General features: G+C 41.7%; 1 protein-coding gene and 1 non-coding gene across 3 annotated transcripts in view; both read left to right on the forward strand.

Annotated features, from left to right (window-relative positions):
* The first annotated feature begins 2,892 nt into the window (after positions 1-2,892).
* NASP (nuclear autoantigenic sperm protein) overlaps positions 2,893-13,593 on the forward strand; it is a 34,466-nt gene continuing 23,765 nt past the window's right edge. Inside the window, exon 1 of one of the 2 annotated variants that reach the window (XM_068539773.1) lies at positions 2,893-3,067. In XM_068539773.1, coding sequence (XP_068395874.1) covers positions 3,009-3,067 — 59 coding nt within the window. In that variant the 5' untranslated portion in view covers positions 2,893-3,008. The remainder of the gene's footprint in view (positions 3,068-13,593) is intronic. The other variant, XM_068539775.1, reaches the window with a different exon arrangement.
* Positions 5,419-5,491, forward strand: TRNAR-CCU (transfer RNA arginine (anticodon CCU)). The gene has a single exon. It is a non-coding gene; the product is annotated as a tRNA-Arg (tRNA).

Consider the following 13,593-nt stretch of genomic DNA (forward strand, 5'->3'; position numbering starts at 1 on the left):
GGGATCGAACCCCGGGCCCCCTGCATTGGGAGCACAGAGTCTTATCCACTGCACCAGCAGGGAAGTCCCAGCATATAATTATTCTTAATACAATTATCTTTCCATTGTGTCTATGGTTTCTGTAGTTATTTCTTCTGCATTTTCTTTTTTGCATTTGCTATCTATATTTTTCTCTATATATATTTTTATTTTTTCAAAGAACCAGTTTCTAGTTAATCTTTTATTTCTCTCTTGATTTCTGCCCTATCTTCCTTATGTCCTTCCCCTCTTGTTTGAGATTTCTCTCTTGCTCTTTTTCTAACTTCATGAGTTGAATTCTTTGAGCAATTTTTCTATTTGTTTCCTGATAAAATTTTTTGAAAGCTATAATTCATCAAAATACAGCTTTATCTGTGTCCTATGAATTTTTTTTTGTCCTATGAATTTTAACATGTAGTGTATTTATTGTCATTCAGCTGTAAGTATTTAACTTCCTTCATGATTTTTTAACCCAAGGGCTATTTATTTATACAATATATAAATGTTAATTTTCAGTGCAATAAAGCTTTGTGGTTAGAGAAGATGGTCTATATGAAAATGATAATGATACTTTAGAATGTATTGAGGCTTTCTTTGTGGCCTAATACTGGTCCATTTCTGTAAGTGATCTATGATGTTTGAATGTAATGCATATTTGCTGTTTTTTGGGCATAGATTTCTATATATTTAGTCACTAGAGCATATTAATAATATTAGTCATGTCTTCTCCATCTCTGCTTACTTTTTTGTCGCCTTGTTTCTGAGTGACATGAGTTAACAATTTCAGCTACAATTGTTGACTTATCTCTGTTTCTTCTGCAATTCTTATAGTTGTTGCTTGATATATGATGGATATATCTAAGAAGTTTATTTCACTCTTATATAACATTTTTGGAGTAAGCAGCCCAGAGCTTGTATGGTGGCTCCGTGATGCTAGGAACCTAGGCATCTTACTGATTTGTCATTCCTGGTGCATCGCCCTGATTGACTTGGTCCAAGTTAGTTCACCACCTCATCTTCTGAAAAGAGAAGCCCCTTCCCTTTGATGTTGCTATGTGGAAGATGCACACATTGCTTTTGTTCACTTTCCATTGACCAGAGTGTCATCATGTGAGCACTTCTAGTTCCAGGGGACCTTGACAATTTTGGTTTTTATTCTGGGGGTTATGCACTAAAATAAATGCATAAATAAATAAAAATCAGGGTTCTATTACTACTATAGGAGAGAAAAATCGATATTGGAAGACAACTAGGAGTCTATCACAAGATCTCAGTGTTTTGTGTGTAATCATTCATTTAATCCCTGTCTTTTCCATATACTTCTTCTACCCTCAACTTTCTCTCAGTTCAACCTCCTTTTTGTTTTACCCTCTCCAAAAAATAAACTTCCAGTTTTCCATTGCCCTGGGGAAGATGATTTAGAAGGTCTAACTGCTTCTTTTTATTTTTTTAAATTAACTTATTTATGTATTTATTTATTTTTGGCTGCGCTGCTGCACACGGGCTTTCTCTAGTTGCGGCAAGCGGGGGCTACTCTTCATTGCATTGCACGGGCTTCTCATTGTGGTGTCTTCTCTTGTTGTGGAGCACGGGCTCTAGGCACTCAGGCTTCAGTAGTTGTGGCACGCGGGCTCTAGAGCGCAGGCTCAGTAGCTGTGGCGTAGGGGCTTAGTTGCTCCGTGGCTTGCGGGATCTTCCCGGACCAGGGATCGAACCCGTGTCCCCTGCATTGGCAGGCGGATTCTTAACTGTGCCACCAGGAAAGCCCGCAGGTCCAGGCCTTTATCCCTAAAGATTTCAAACTGCCTGAGTCTTGACAGAATGGAATAAGAATCCTCCCCAAGAATCTTTCTCAGTATGTCTGAACCTGGACGGAAATAAAATTCCTGTTCTGACCTTTGTAGGCAAGGCCATGGTGGAAGGCAATGGATTATGCTCCAGATGTGAGGAAGTGCAGTTATCTGCCACTCAGCGAGTTGCAGGAAATGAGGCACACTGCTTCCCATAAATGACTTGTCTTGCAACCTTCTGAGCTAGTCATACCTTCTTTGAACCGTGGTTTCTATTTCTACCAAATGGGACGGATAACACCGTTGTCACTAGTAGCGTTGTTGTTAAGATTAAGTTAACAGCTAATAGCTTTAGAATGTCCAAGCACAGTGCCCCGGACATGGTGGACAAACTATAAACCGTAGCTTCGAAGGGACGGAAAGAGCTGGGCGCATTAAGCTAGTCAGATTTGGAGTCTGGGTAGGGCCTAAGAGGATGGCTTCAGCGGATTGGGCCAGCCGAAGGGAGCGGGTCCAGAGGGAGGAGCCAGCCGCGTCCCGCCGCAGCCCCCAGCTTTGAATCAAGCGCGGTAGATTCAGGCGGTGGCCAATCCTAGGACAGCATTTCCTTGCGTCAGTTGTTGCTGCGGTTCAGAGCCACGCGTCTCTCACCGATATCTGTTCTAGCCGTTGCTGGTTATACACGTGCTCGGCTCTTGCGTGTCCATCCGTTACGACTGAGCGGACCGACAGAAAGTCTCAGTTAACTTCCTGAGTATCCGGCCTGGAAAGAGACTCTCGGCTACTCGCTCCGAACATGTAGAGCAGCCCCAGCTTCCCCTTCTCTGGAAGTCGCTGGCCGCCGTCCAGTCAGGAGTTGTAGTACCAAGATTCTAGTTCTTCTTACGCGACTTGCTAGAGAAGCAAAAAGTTGCTTTTTTCGAGGAAGCCAGGGAGGAAAGTTATCGCCCAGAACCAGGTGGTGCGGGTGGGGGATGTCCTTGGGCAGGACTGGGGCTGGGTCCTGGCCCTTTAAACTCGAGGGGGAGGATCCGGAAGTGGATGGGCGGGGCGAAGGGCCCTGCTATATAAGAGGGCCCAGCCGCGCGGGGTCTCCAATCTGCCATTTTCTGTCCACGAATAAGTCTCTGGCTTTGGGAATTCTCTCTGTTTTTCTCACAGACACTATCCCGTCCGCTGGTCCACCACCTCAGGCGAGCGATGGCCGCAGAGTCCACAGCCACTGCCGCCATCACCGCGGAGCTGGTTTCCGCCGACAAGTAAGCTGGACCGTGGAGAGCTTGAGGCACTGGCCAGTCCGCAGGGAGGGGGTGGTGGACGGAGGCTCCCCGGGAGGGACAGACCGGAGGGTGGGAGGACTTTCCTTCTAGTGAACAACCGTCGCTGTTCGGGGAGGGCCGGACACTGGAGAAGCCCACTTCTTGCAGAGAGCCTCGCTCACTGGCAGTAACGCCGGTCGGCTGGCGCCCCCTGCCCCGCTTTTCGCGGTCGCCATCTTGCCGGGGGCAGCGGCGGCTGTCTCCATCGCCTGCCCCTCTCCTTCCTCCCCAGGCCCGGGGCTATCGGCGGGGAGGCGGGGCCCCGGCGAGGCAGTGTACCTTCACGTCCCTGCGGTCGCCGCACTCCTGGCGTGCGCCTCCGGTAGGATCCCCAAACACATCGGGAAAATAACCAACAGAGATTTGGCGCCAAAAAAAAAAAAAAAAAAAAAACCCTGCACGAGGGAGGAGGCTGGACCGGTGGGTCGGGATGGGCGGGGTCTCTCGGGGGCGGGGTCGTGCGCTTGTGCGTTCGCTTCCCTCCGCCGGCTCTGGAGCAGGGGGCGGGGCCCCGAGGAGGCGGGAAAACTCCATTGTTTGGGGCTGCGGCTCCCGAGCGCCTCGGACTTCCCCTGTGGGACGCGGTGAAGCTTGTTCCCCGCGGTCTCCTCGCTCACCTGGTATCCTCCTACCCCCAGCAAGGCCCGTTTCTTTTGTCTGTGGTGGAGAGCATCGTGGTTCTTTTAGATTTTGGGAACGTTGGCGGGGGACTTGGCTGCTTCTGGGGGATTTTATCGGGAGGCGAAGCATCTTCTAACGCTGCGTTGAGGTCTTTTCACTTCTAGCAGTGTTTGGTTGCTAGGAGAATGGGCAGTATTAAGCGCGAAGTGTAACAGAAGGACTGGAGGGAATGATAGAAGACATGATTGCTATGAAAACGGCACAGTGCCACTCAGACATAAAGATATTTTTTGAACAGTGAAGGGAAACAGGCCGTTATTCGAAGAAACAAGAAATAACCCAAATTATTAAGTGGCAGACTCTAGGTTAAACCCCAGTATTTCAAGTTTTTATTCCTTCATTACTCATCCTTTCCCCCATGCCCAAAGCTTGAGAGGAAATTGCATGAAAATCTAATTAGCTAGTTGGAGAGAACAATAAAGGCATCATTCCTTAGTTAAGTAAGTTCCTGGGGCAATTCAGGGGTAAAGCGTTTCAGGCGTTTAAGGGGGAGGGTAAAGAAAATGTACGTGAGTTTAATAGACAACTAAGAATGCACATTATAATTCCAGTATAACCATTGAAAGAATAAAAAACATGTTTAACTTCCAAACCAGCAGAGAGAGAAAATGGAATGAGAAATAAACCACAATTCAGAGTTGATTTTGATACCGCTTTTATTGCTTAAGTGGTGACTGTTGGGCTACAGTTTTGTCATCTGTAAAAAGCTACAATTTGGCTTCTGTCCCCTCATGCCATTAAACAACGTTGCTAAAGGTTATCAATGGTTGTCTAAATGTTAAATCAGTCTTTGTCCTTATTAGCTTTCTAAATAGTTCTAACTAGTTGTTAACGTTTTTGTTTATGTTACAAAAGAATATAGCAGTTTGTAATATAGTGGTAAGGAGGAATGAGAAAGCTTAGAAAGAGGAAGTCTTATGTGATGCATTGAATTTTACTTTAACGGTTTTATAATTTCTGAGCTACTTATTCGTACCTTTAGATGAGAGATGTCAAAGTAAAAATAAGTGGTTTAGCTCAGTAATCCTTAAAGTTCTGGGGTTTGTCGTTCCTATTTCCATAAGTGGAAGGTTCATCTGTGTTGTTGTGGAGCTTATTTTGGTGCTTAGTATTTGGCTGTTTAAAATGAGATGGATAGCCTCTTGTAAGTTAGCTTTATGGTGAATTAACGTCACTGTAATTAGAATATATTTGTGTGAAAGATTTAGCTAACGTACCTGTGTACCTATATATTGGTGGGGTGGAGGAGTTAGGTTCAATATATTAGCTACAATGTGTAAATGAGAAAAGAGTCTCTCTTGGTGGACCTGCAAAAAAAAAAGAACTATTTTCAGAAGATTTTTTTTGAAAAAAAAAAAAAAATTTTTTTTTTTTTCCCGGCTGTGCCACGCGGCATTATACAATCTTAGTTCCCCCCCAGGGATCGAACCCACACCCTCTGCATTGGAAGCACGGAGTCTTAACCACTGGACCACCAGGGAAGTCCCTGACCTTGTACTCTTACGACAATTTACTCATCATCACATCCATTAACCTTGGTAATCTTCATATGCGTGTCTGAAAGTATTTTTCACTTACCAGTTTAAAAAGCTGAGGTTCAGGGAGGGACTTCCCTGGTGGTCCAGCGGTTAAGACTCTGTGCTCCTAATGTAGAGGGCCCGGGTTCAATTCCTGGTCAGGGAACTAAGATACTGAAAGCCACACAGCCTGGCCAAAAAAAAAAATTGGTTAAAAAAAAAAACTGAGGGGTGGTGGTGGTGGGATGAATTGGGAGATTGGGAATGACATATATACACTAACATGTATAAAATAGATAACTAATAAGAACCTGCTGTATAAAAAAAAACTGAAAAAATATATACAGAGCAATGCAGAAATAAAAAGACAAATTCACAATTATAAAAAAAATAAAAATGCCAAAAAATAGTAAGATTAATTGCAATTTTACAATTTGGGCTTTAAACATACACTGTTTCTTGGGCTATGACAGTAGGGTAAAAATGACCCAGTTTGTATAAATCTTACGAGGCTTGATAAATGCACTTAATAATTGTCAGCTCATGACAAAATTAAATGACTCAATGAATGTTAATGTCTCCTTTCATATATCTAGATGCCTTGGGACAGTTTCAATATCTGGCATATGTACTGTAGTATGATCTTATTAATAACATGTGAATCAGGGAGAAGCAAAAGTCAAGGACAAATGTAATTTTTTTGAGATGCACATTATTTTTTAACGTCTAGCTGATTACTTTTGGATGCCAATTAAACATTACACCCCCTTCAAAAAAAAAAAGAGGTTCACCCTAAAGGTTCCACAAAAAAAATATATCTTATGTTCATCGATTGGAATACTTATTATTGTTAAGATGTTCATACTACCCAAAGAGATCTATGGATTCAACACAGTTTCTGTTAAAATGCCAATGGCATTTTTTGCGGAAGTAGAAAAATACATCCTAAAATTCATAAGAAATCTCAAGGGGTCCCAAATAGCCAAAACTGTTTCTTTTGTTTGTTTTTGGCCACGCCTCGAGGCTTGTGGGATTTTAGTTCCTTGACCAGGGATTGAACTGGGGTCCTAACCACTGGACCGCCAGGAAATTCCCTGCCAAAACAGTTTTGAAAAAGAACAAAGTGTAGGTCTCACTTCCTGATTTCAAAACACTGTGCTACTGGCATAAAGATAGACAAATAGAACAATGGAATGTAATAGAAAGCCCAAAAATAAATCCTTGCATATGGTCAAATGATCTTTGATAAGGATGCCAAGACCACTCAATGAAGAAAGGACATTCTTTTTTTCTTTTCTTTTTAAATTTATTTAATTTATTTATTTATGGCTGCATTGGGTCTTTGTTGCTGCACGCGGGCTTTCTCTGGGGCTTTCTCTGGTCGCTGTGCTCATTCAGGGGCTACTCCTTGTTGCAGTGGGCGGGCTTCTCATTGCGGTGGCTTCTCTTGTTGCGGAGCACGGGCTCTAGGTGTGCGGGCTTAGTTGTTCCGTGGCATGTGGGATCTTTCTGGACCAGGGCTCGAAGCCATGTCCCCTGCATTGGCAGGTGGATTCTTAACCACTGGGACACCGTATACAAAAATGAGCTGAAAATGGATTAAAGACCTAAATGTAAGACCTGAAACTATAAATCTCCCAGAAGAAAACATAAGGTAAAAAGCTCCATGAGAATTCCCTGACAGTCCAGTGGTTAGCACTCAGCGCTTTCATTTCCATGGCCCAGGTTCAGTCCCTGGTTGGGGAACTAAGATCCTGCAAGCCTCTCAGCCTGGCTAAAAAAAAAAAAAAATTCCCTGCCAGTTTTTCAGTACATTTTATTGAAGTACGGCATACTACAAAATGCACGAATGGTAAATGTACAGTTGAGTGAATTTTCACAAAGGGAAATTAGAAACAAAACATTATATGGAAACCTACCCCCCAACCTTTTTAGTCATACTCCTCCCATCAAGCCTAGCTCTTCTGACTTCTAACATTAGTGTCATAGGTGGATGTTGAACTTGTATTTATTTGTAAGGGTACCATAAAACTTTATAGGGAGGGACTTCCCTGGCGGTCCAGTGGTTAAGACTCCGCGCTTCCACTTCAGGGGGCGCAGGTTCGATCCTTGGTCGGGGAACTAAGATCCTGCATGCTGTGTGGCACAGCCTAAAAAAACCCAAAAAACTTTATAGGGAGGATGATAGATGATGCTAAATTTCTATGATGACTGAGAGCCAGGAAAACTGGGTTCTGTTTCTGGCTGCTGCGGTGGACCTCAGTTTTCCCATTTGTTAAATGGTGGCAGTGGTGGGGAGATTCTACAAGGAAATTTTCTTTCAGGAAAATTTTGTGAAGCAGTTTTCTTTCCTCCTACTTATTGGCATATTTTCCCTATATTTATTGAACATTGTCTTACCTAGTAGAGGCCCTGTGGTTAAGGAGACAGAAAAGATCTCTGCTTTCAAATGGAGCTTCGACTACTGGGATAGAGACCATGAATATATAGATTAGAGAATATCAGTGATAAAGTGCTATGCAAATAATTACCCTAGTTTTAAGGTGATGTGAGGTAACTGGGTGGTTATTTATTTTTAATTAATTAATTAATTTACTTATTTATTTTTGGCTGCACTGGGTCTTCGTTGCTGCGCACGGACTTTCTCTAGTTGCAAAGAGTAGGGGCTACTCTTCCGTTGCGGGGCGTGGCTTCTTACTGCGGTGGCTTCTCTTTGCGGAGCACGGGCTCTAGGCACACGGGCTCTAGGCACACAGGCTTCAGTAGTTGTGGCACACAGGCTTCAGTAGTTGTGGCTTGTGGGCTCTAGAGCGCAGGCTCAGTAGTTCTGGCACACGGACTCAGTAGTGGTGGCTCACAGGCTCTTGAGCACAGGCTCAGTAGTTGTGGCGCACGGGCTTAGTTGCTCCGCGGCATGTGGGATCTTCCCGGACCAAGGCTCGAACCTGTGTCCCCTGCATTTGCAGGCGGATTCTTAACCACTGCACCATCAGGGAAGCCCTGGGTGGTTATTTTAGATTGGGCTATCAGGGATGGCCACAATGAGATGAATGACAAGGGGTCAGCTATATGAAGTTTCTAACAGGGAAACTTCGTTCATGGAAATAGGGATAGCAGAGAATGTGGATACAGAGGCAAGCAGGTTGGTAGTTTTGGTGGTTGAGGAAGGGAGACTTCCTGTCTAATGGTTTCTATTTGCTCAATGAGGTGTGAAGCAAGATCTGCTTAGAAGTAAGGCAGAATGGAGTAGGGTGTAGGAGATTTGAGGAGAGATAGTAATTTTGGAGACCTGGAAGACATATTCTAGGGAATGTGGTAGGATTGCCAATGTTGTCCTTGTTTCAGATTTGGGGCCAAAAATTTAAAGAGTGCAGTCAATGCTGTTGTTTCTTAAATGTTCATTCAGCTTCTCTGCTGTAGCAGGCACAAAATAGACAGCTAGAGGGTTAAGACCTCTTGTGGAACTTAAAAGTTTGCCAGAAGAAAAGCCTTCTTCACAGGCTGAGGGTTTATGTTAAAGAAAAAAAAATCTTTAAGATTAAACAACTGGAGATTTGTGGGGTTTTTTTTCATGTCTGGTTGTCTGCCAGCAACTACCTATTTGGTCTCTTGGTGCTTCCTTTCCTTCCCCTTAGATAGCACCATCTCTGCATTCAAACGTCCCAAGAAGGGTGCTTTTAAAAACATTTTCTCTGATATGTGCGTTCAGTTGCTTTCTTTGCTTCTTCCCTTCATAGCCAGGCTTCTTTAGATAAGAGTCTGCATTTCTGGTGTCCATTTTTTTCCCCCTTCTGTTTGCTTAATCATTTAACAAATGTATTCAATATATATTTTAATACGTTAGGTTTTAGAGATACAAAGATGAATAAGGTATCAGTTGCTGGTCATCAGATCACAATCTAATTGGACAGGTGTGTTCTGAGAATATACACATTTGTTCAACCTGTCTCGATCTGGCTTCTTCATGTCATTTAAACAACATTGCTAAAGGTGATCATGGATTGTCTAAATGCTAAAATAGTCCTTATTCTTAGCTGTCTAATGAGTTCTTTTTGCTGCCTTTTTGGCACCTCTGTGCTACCTCTGATACCAGACACTCCCTCCTTAATTTTGTCTTCTTTTGATGCTGCCTCCTTTTCTTCCTATCTTTCTGTTCTTTCATTGTTAATGATTGCTAGAATCTGTTGATTCCTTATGTGCCAAGCATTGAACTAAGCACTTTGTGAACTTTCTCATTTAATTTTCGAAACAGATCTTGTGAGATAGGTACTGTTAATAGTTGAGGAAACTGAGGTACTTCACATGGTAAGTGGCAAAGTCACTTGTCGTTAATCCTACCCTAGTGATTCAGAATTGGTCACTTTAACAAATATTGATTAGATACCAGGTTTTGTGCTTGGTGCTAGGATACAGTTTAGGATAAGATAGACATGGTTTCTTAGATCTTAATCCTGATGGGGAATACAGAAAGTCAGTAGGCAGTTGGAGTACAGAATGAGTTATGATGGGGTCGTGTAACTGGGTAAGTTACTTCTCTGGAAAATAGGATATTGCCACCTGCCACAAGGTTTTTTGTGAGAGGATTAAATGAGAATGTAGTAGGCACTGCTATGTCTGACAGATGTTTGCTCTGAATTGCCTACTGAATGTTATCCATTTATTTATTTATTATTTTAAAAATATTATTTATTTGGCTGCGCCGGGTCTTAGTTGCGGCAGGCAGGATCTTTAGTTGCGGCATGTGGGATATAGTTCCCTGACCAGGGATCAAACCCGGGTCCCCTGCGTTGGGAGCCCAGAGTCTTAGCCACTGGACCACCAGGGAAGTCCCTGAATGCTATCCATTTAGGTGTTCCATAAGCACCTCAAAACCAACTCAGTATGTACCCCCCAATTTTCACTAATAATCTTGCTCTTGTACCTTATTTTGGTTGGATAGCGCTCAGTTTCCCAATCCCAGAAATAAAAATTCTAGATTCCCCCTCCTCCTTTTTCAATTTCTAAACAGTTACCAATATTTAGCAGTTTGGTAATCTGTAACAGGGCTTAGAAATGTAAAGCTTAGAGGGCCAGATAGGAAAAAGTGAAGTGATGGTGGGGATTGAAGTGAATTCTCCCTTAAAGGGCTAGGTCACTGTTCAGCTTCAGCTGATTGGGGAGAATGTATGCCATAGTGGCAGATATTTCCAATATTTAAAGAATATTGTAATTATTTCTTTGACTAGGAAATACATTCCTGGTTCAAAATCCAGAAGGGGAAGTACACAGTGAAATGTCCCTCCAACCCTTATTCCCTAATCACATAGGTTTTCTCCTCAGAGTCCACCAGTGTTAGTAATTTATTATGTATCCCTCAATGATACCTTATGCATATACGAGCAGATTGTATGTAGTTATTAATTCTATATTATTGTGTAAATGGTAGCACACTTGACACTTTCTGAGCACTTAGCAGTATATCTTGGAGATGATTCCTCATTAGGGCATAGTTTCTTTCTTTTTCTTTTTTTTTTAACGGCTGCATTGTATTCTATTTTGTGGCTGTCTCATAATGAGTTTCCTATTGATGGACATTTGAATTCTTTCCAGAATTTAATTGTTACAAATTGTGCTGTAGTGAATAACCTTGTAACCATGGACTCGTATATCTATAGGATAAATTTCTACAAGTGGAACTGCTGGATCAGAGAGTGTTCATTTGTTGTTTTTGATCGATATTGTCAAATAGACCTTCATAGAAGTTTTGTGAATTTAAACTTATATTAGCAATATATGCGAACACCTGTTACTCTTACATTCTTGTCTTTGACGATTTGATGGGTAAAAAATGCTTTCTCACTGTAATTTTGTGTTTCTCTGAAGAATCAGTGTGAGCATGTATTCAAATGTTTGAGCTATTTGTGTTTCATTTTCTGTGAATGTGTTTATATCCTTTAATCTTTTACTGTTGGACCTTTTTTCCTGTTGATTTAATATTCTGTATATATTCACTAAGTTAACCTTTTGTGAAATGAATTAGATGGAGTAGAATTTATCAGTCTTACATGATTTCTGAATATAAAAGGCCTTCTGATGAGTTACAATGTAATTTGCCTGTGGTTTTCTTTAATACTTTTCTGGTTTCAGAGTTTACATAATGATTTTTCAAGAGAAGCAGAAATCCAGATTTTTATGTGGTATCTTAATAGTTTTAAATGTAGTAACTACCATAATTAACATTAAAAAAATAATTGTGGATAAACATGTCTATGGCTCAGATAGGACATGAACATCAGTTTATAATTTTTTTTCTAACCTGGTGTTTGTTACAGTGTGGTCCCCAAACCAGCAGTAGCAGCATCACCTAGAAAGTTGTTAGAAATGCAAATTCCTGGACCTCATAATAGACCTACTGAACCAGAACTCTAGGGTTGGGGCTCAACAACGTGTTCTAACATGAGCTCCAAGTGATTCGTGTAGATTGAAGTTTGAGAACCACTGCTTTAATCCATCTTTTCTTCTGACTATGCTAGTACATGCCCTTTTTGTCTAGGCTACTAAATAAGAATGGAAGTAAGTTTATCACTGCTGAGTGCTTTACAGTGCTGTTTAATAGTATCTTCAACTGATATCCTTTTTTCCTCATTTTATCCACTTCAAACTTTTGTACCACTGAGTATATAAAAGGTAAATTTGATCATATTACACAGTGCCTCAACTTAAGGATAAAAATTCAAGGCCTTAGGTTGGCATCAAAACTGAACGATCTGGGACTTCCCTGGTAGTCCAGTGGTTAAAACTTTGCCTTCCAGTGCAGGGGGCATGGGTTCAGTCCCTCATTGGGGAACTAAGATCCCACGTGCTACACAGTGCGGCCAAAAATTCAAAACAACAACGACAACAACAAAACCTTAAGAAAAAACCTAAATGATGTGGTTCCAGCCTTGCTCCTAGGAAGTGGGGACATGGAAAGTGGGGTGAAGGAAAGTTACAATGGTAAAGTCCAGGGAATTCCCTGGCAGCCCAGTGGTTAGTACTCCGCACTTACACTGCAGGGGGCACGGGTTTGATCCTTTGTAGGGGAAGATCCCACATGCTGTGGGGCGTGGCCAAAAAAAAAAAAAGTAAATTCCAGTCTTGGAATTTACATTATAGTTTAAGGAGGTATTCTCCAAAGTAGAGAGGAATTAAGTTTTAATAACGATACAGAGATTGACACTATGACAGTTGCCTTATTTATGACATTATCAAGGAGCTTTTCCAAAACAAACATGGATTCTATCTCAAGTTTAACAAATAAAATCTCTAAGGGTGCAACCCAGGCATCTATCTTTTGGATAAGCTTTCTAGTGAATTAATTATTATGCTCACCTCCGGTTAAGAACCATGGTCACACCAAAATGGGGAAGTTACATGGAAGTACGTGTGAGCTCAATATAAAACTTAAAACTTTCAACTAGAATAACAACAAAATTGAAAATGGCAACCTTACAAAACAGAGATCTAAATCAGTAGAGGTATTCAAAGAAAGACTACTAGGTTAGCATTTGCCAGGCACGTTGTGTACTGAGTAAGGAGCAGAATTAAGTAACTTTCAATTCTAATATTTTAATCAAATGCAAAAAACCTGAAGATAACATTATCAGGACTCCATGGTTTAAATTACAGACTGGCTGATGGGAGTTATTTATTCTAGACCCTGTGTGATTTCCAAGGATTGTTTTGCCTATTCCTTTTCTGGGTTGTTCTTTCCCGGGTCTCAGTAGTTTTCTTATGCATAAGTTGATCAGCACTTAAACAAAGACTGGGGGGAAGCGTCTACAGATCTCTGAAGCTTGCTTTGTCTACAGCTCTCTCTCTAGTCTGTCCTGTAAATTCTAGCTACCTAGGCCACTCCAAACCTCAAATTCTGTCTTCTCAATTCTGTGAGATGGACTTTGTTCAGGGTCCTTCTCTGTCCTGTGGACAAATCTCTCCAGATAGTAACCTGGGGATACTCATAGGACTCACCTCATTTGTTTCCCTTCTCTCAGATTACTGTCTTGTGCTACTAGTGTAAAACTGGTGTTTCGTGTATTTTGGCTGTTTTTTTTTTTTTAGTAGTTTGAGTTGTTTGAATCTGGTGCCTGTTAACTTGCATTATGGCTAACCGTGAAAGTTTAATAGTATTGCACTTCATCTGTCACCTATGTGGGGTGCAAAACATTTTGTGTATTATTGTTGCTACTGGTGCCTGAATGTAGCATGTATGTACAGTGTTAACGTGTTTGTTTTTAGTACTCATACTCT

This window comes from Eschrichtius robustus, chromosome 3 (genome assembly GCF_028021215.1).
Source record: "Eschrichtius robustus isolate mEscRob2 chromosome 3, mEscRob2.pri, whole genome shotgun sequence".
Taxonomy (NCBI): domain Eukaryota; kingdom Metazoa; phylum Chordata; class Mammalia; order Artiodactyla; family Eschrichtiidae; genus Eschrichtius; species Eschrichtius robustus.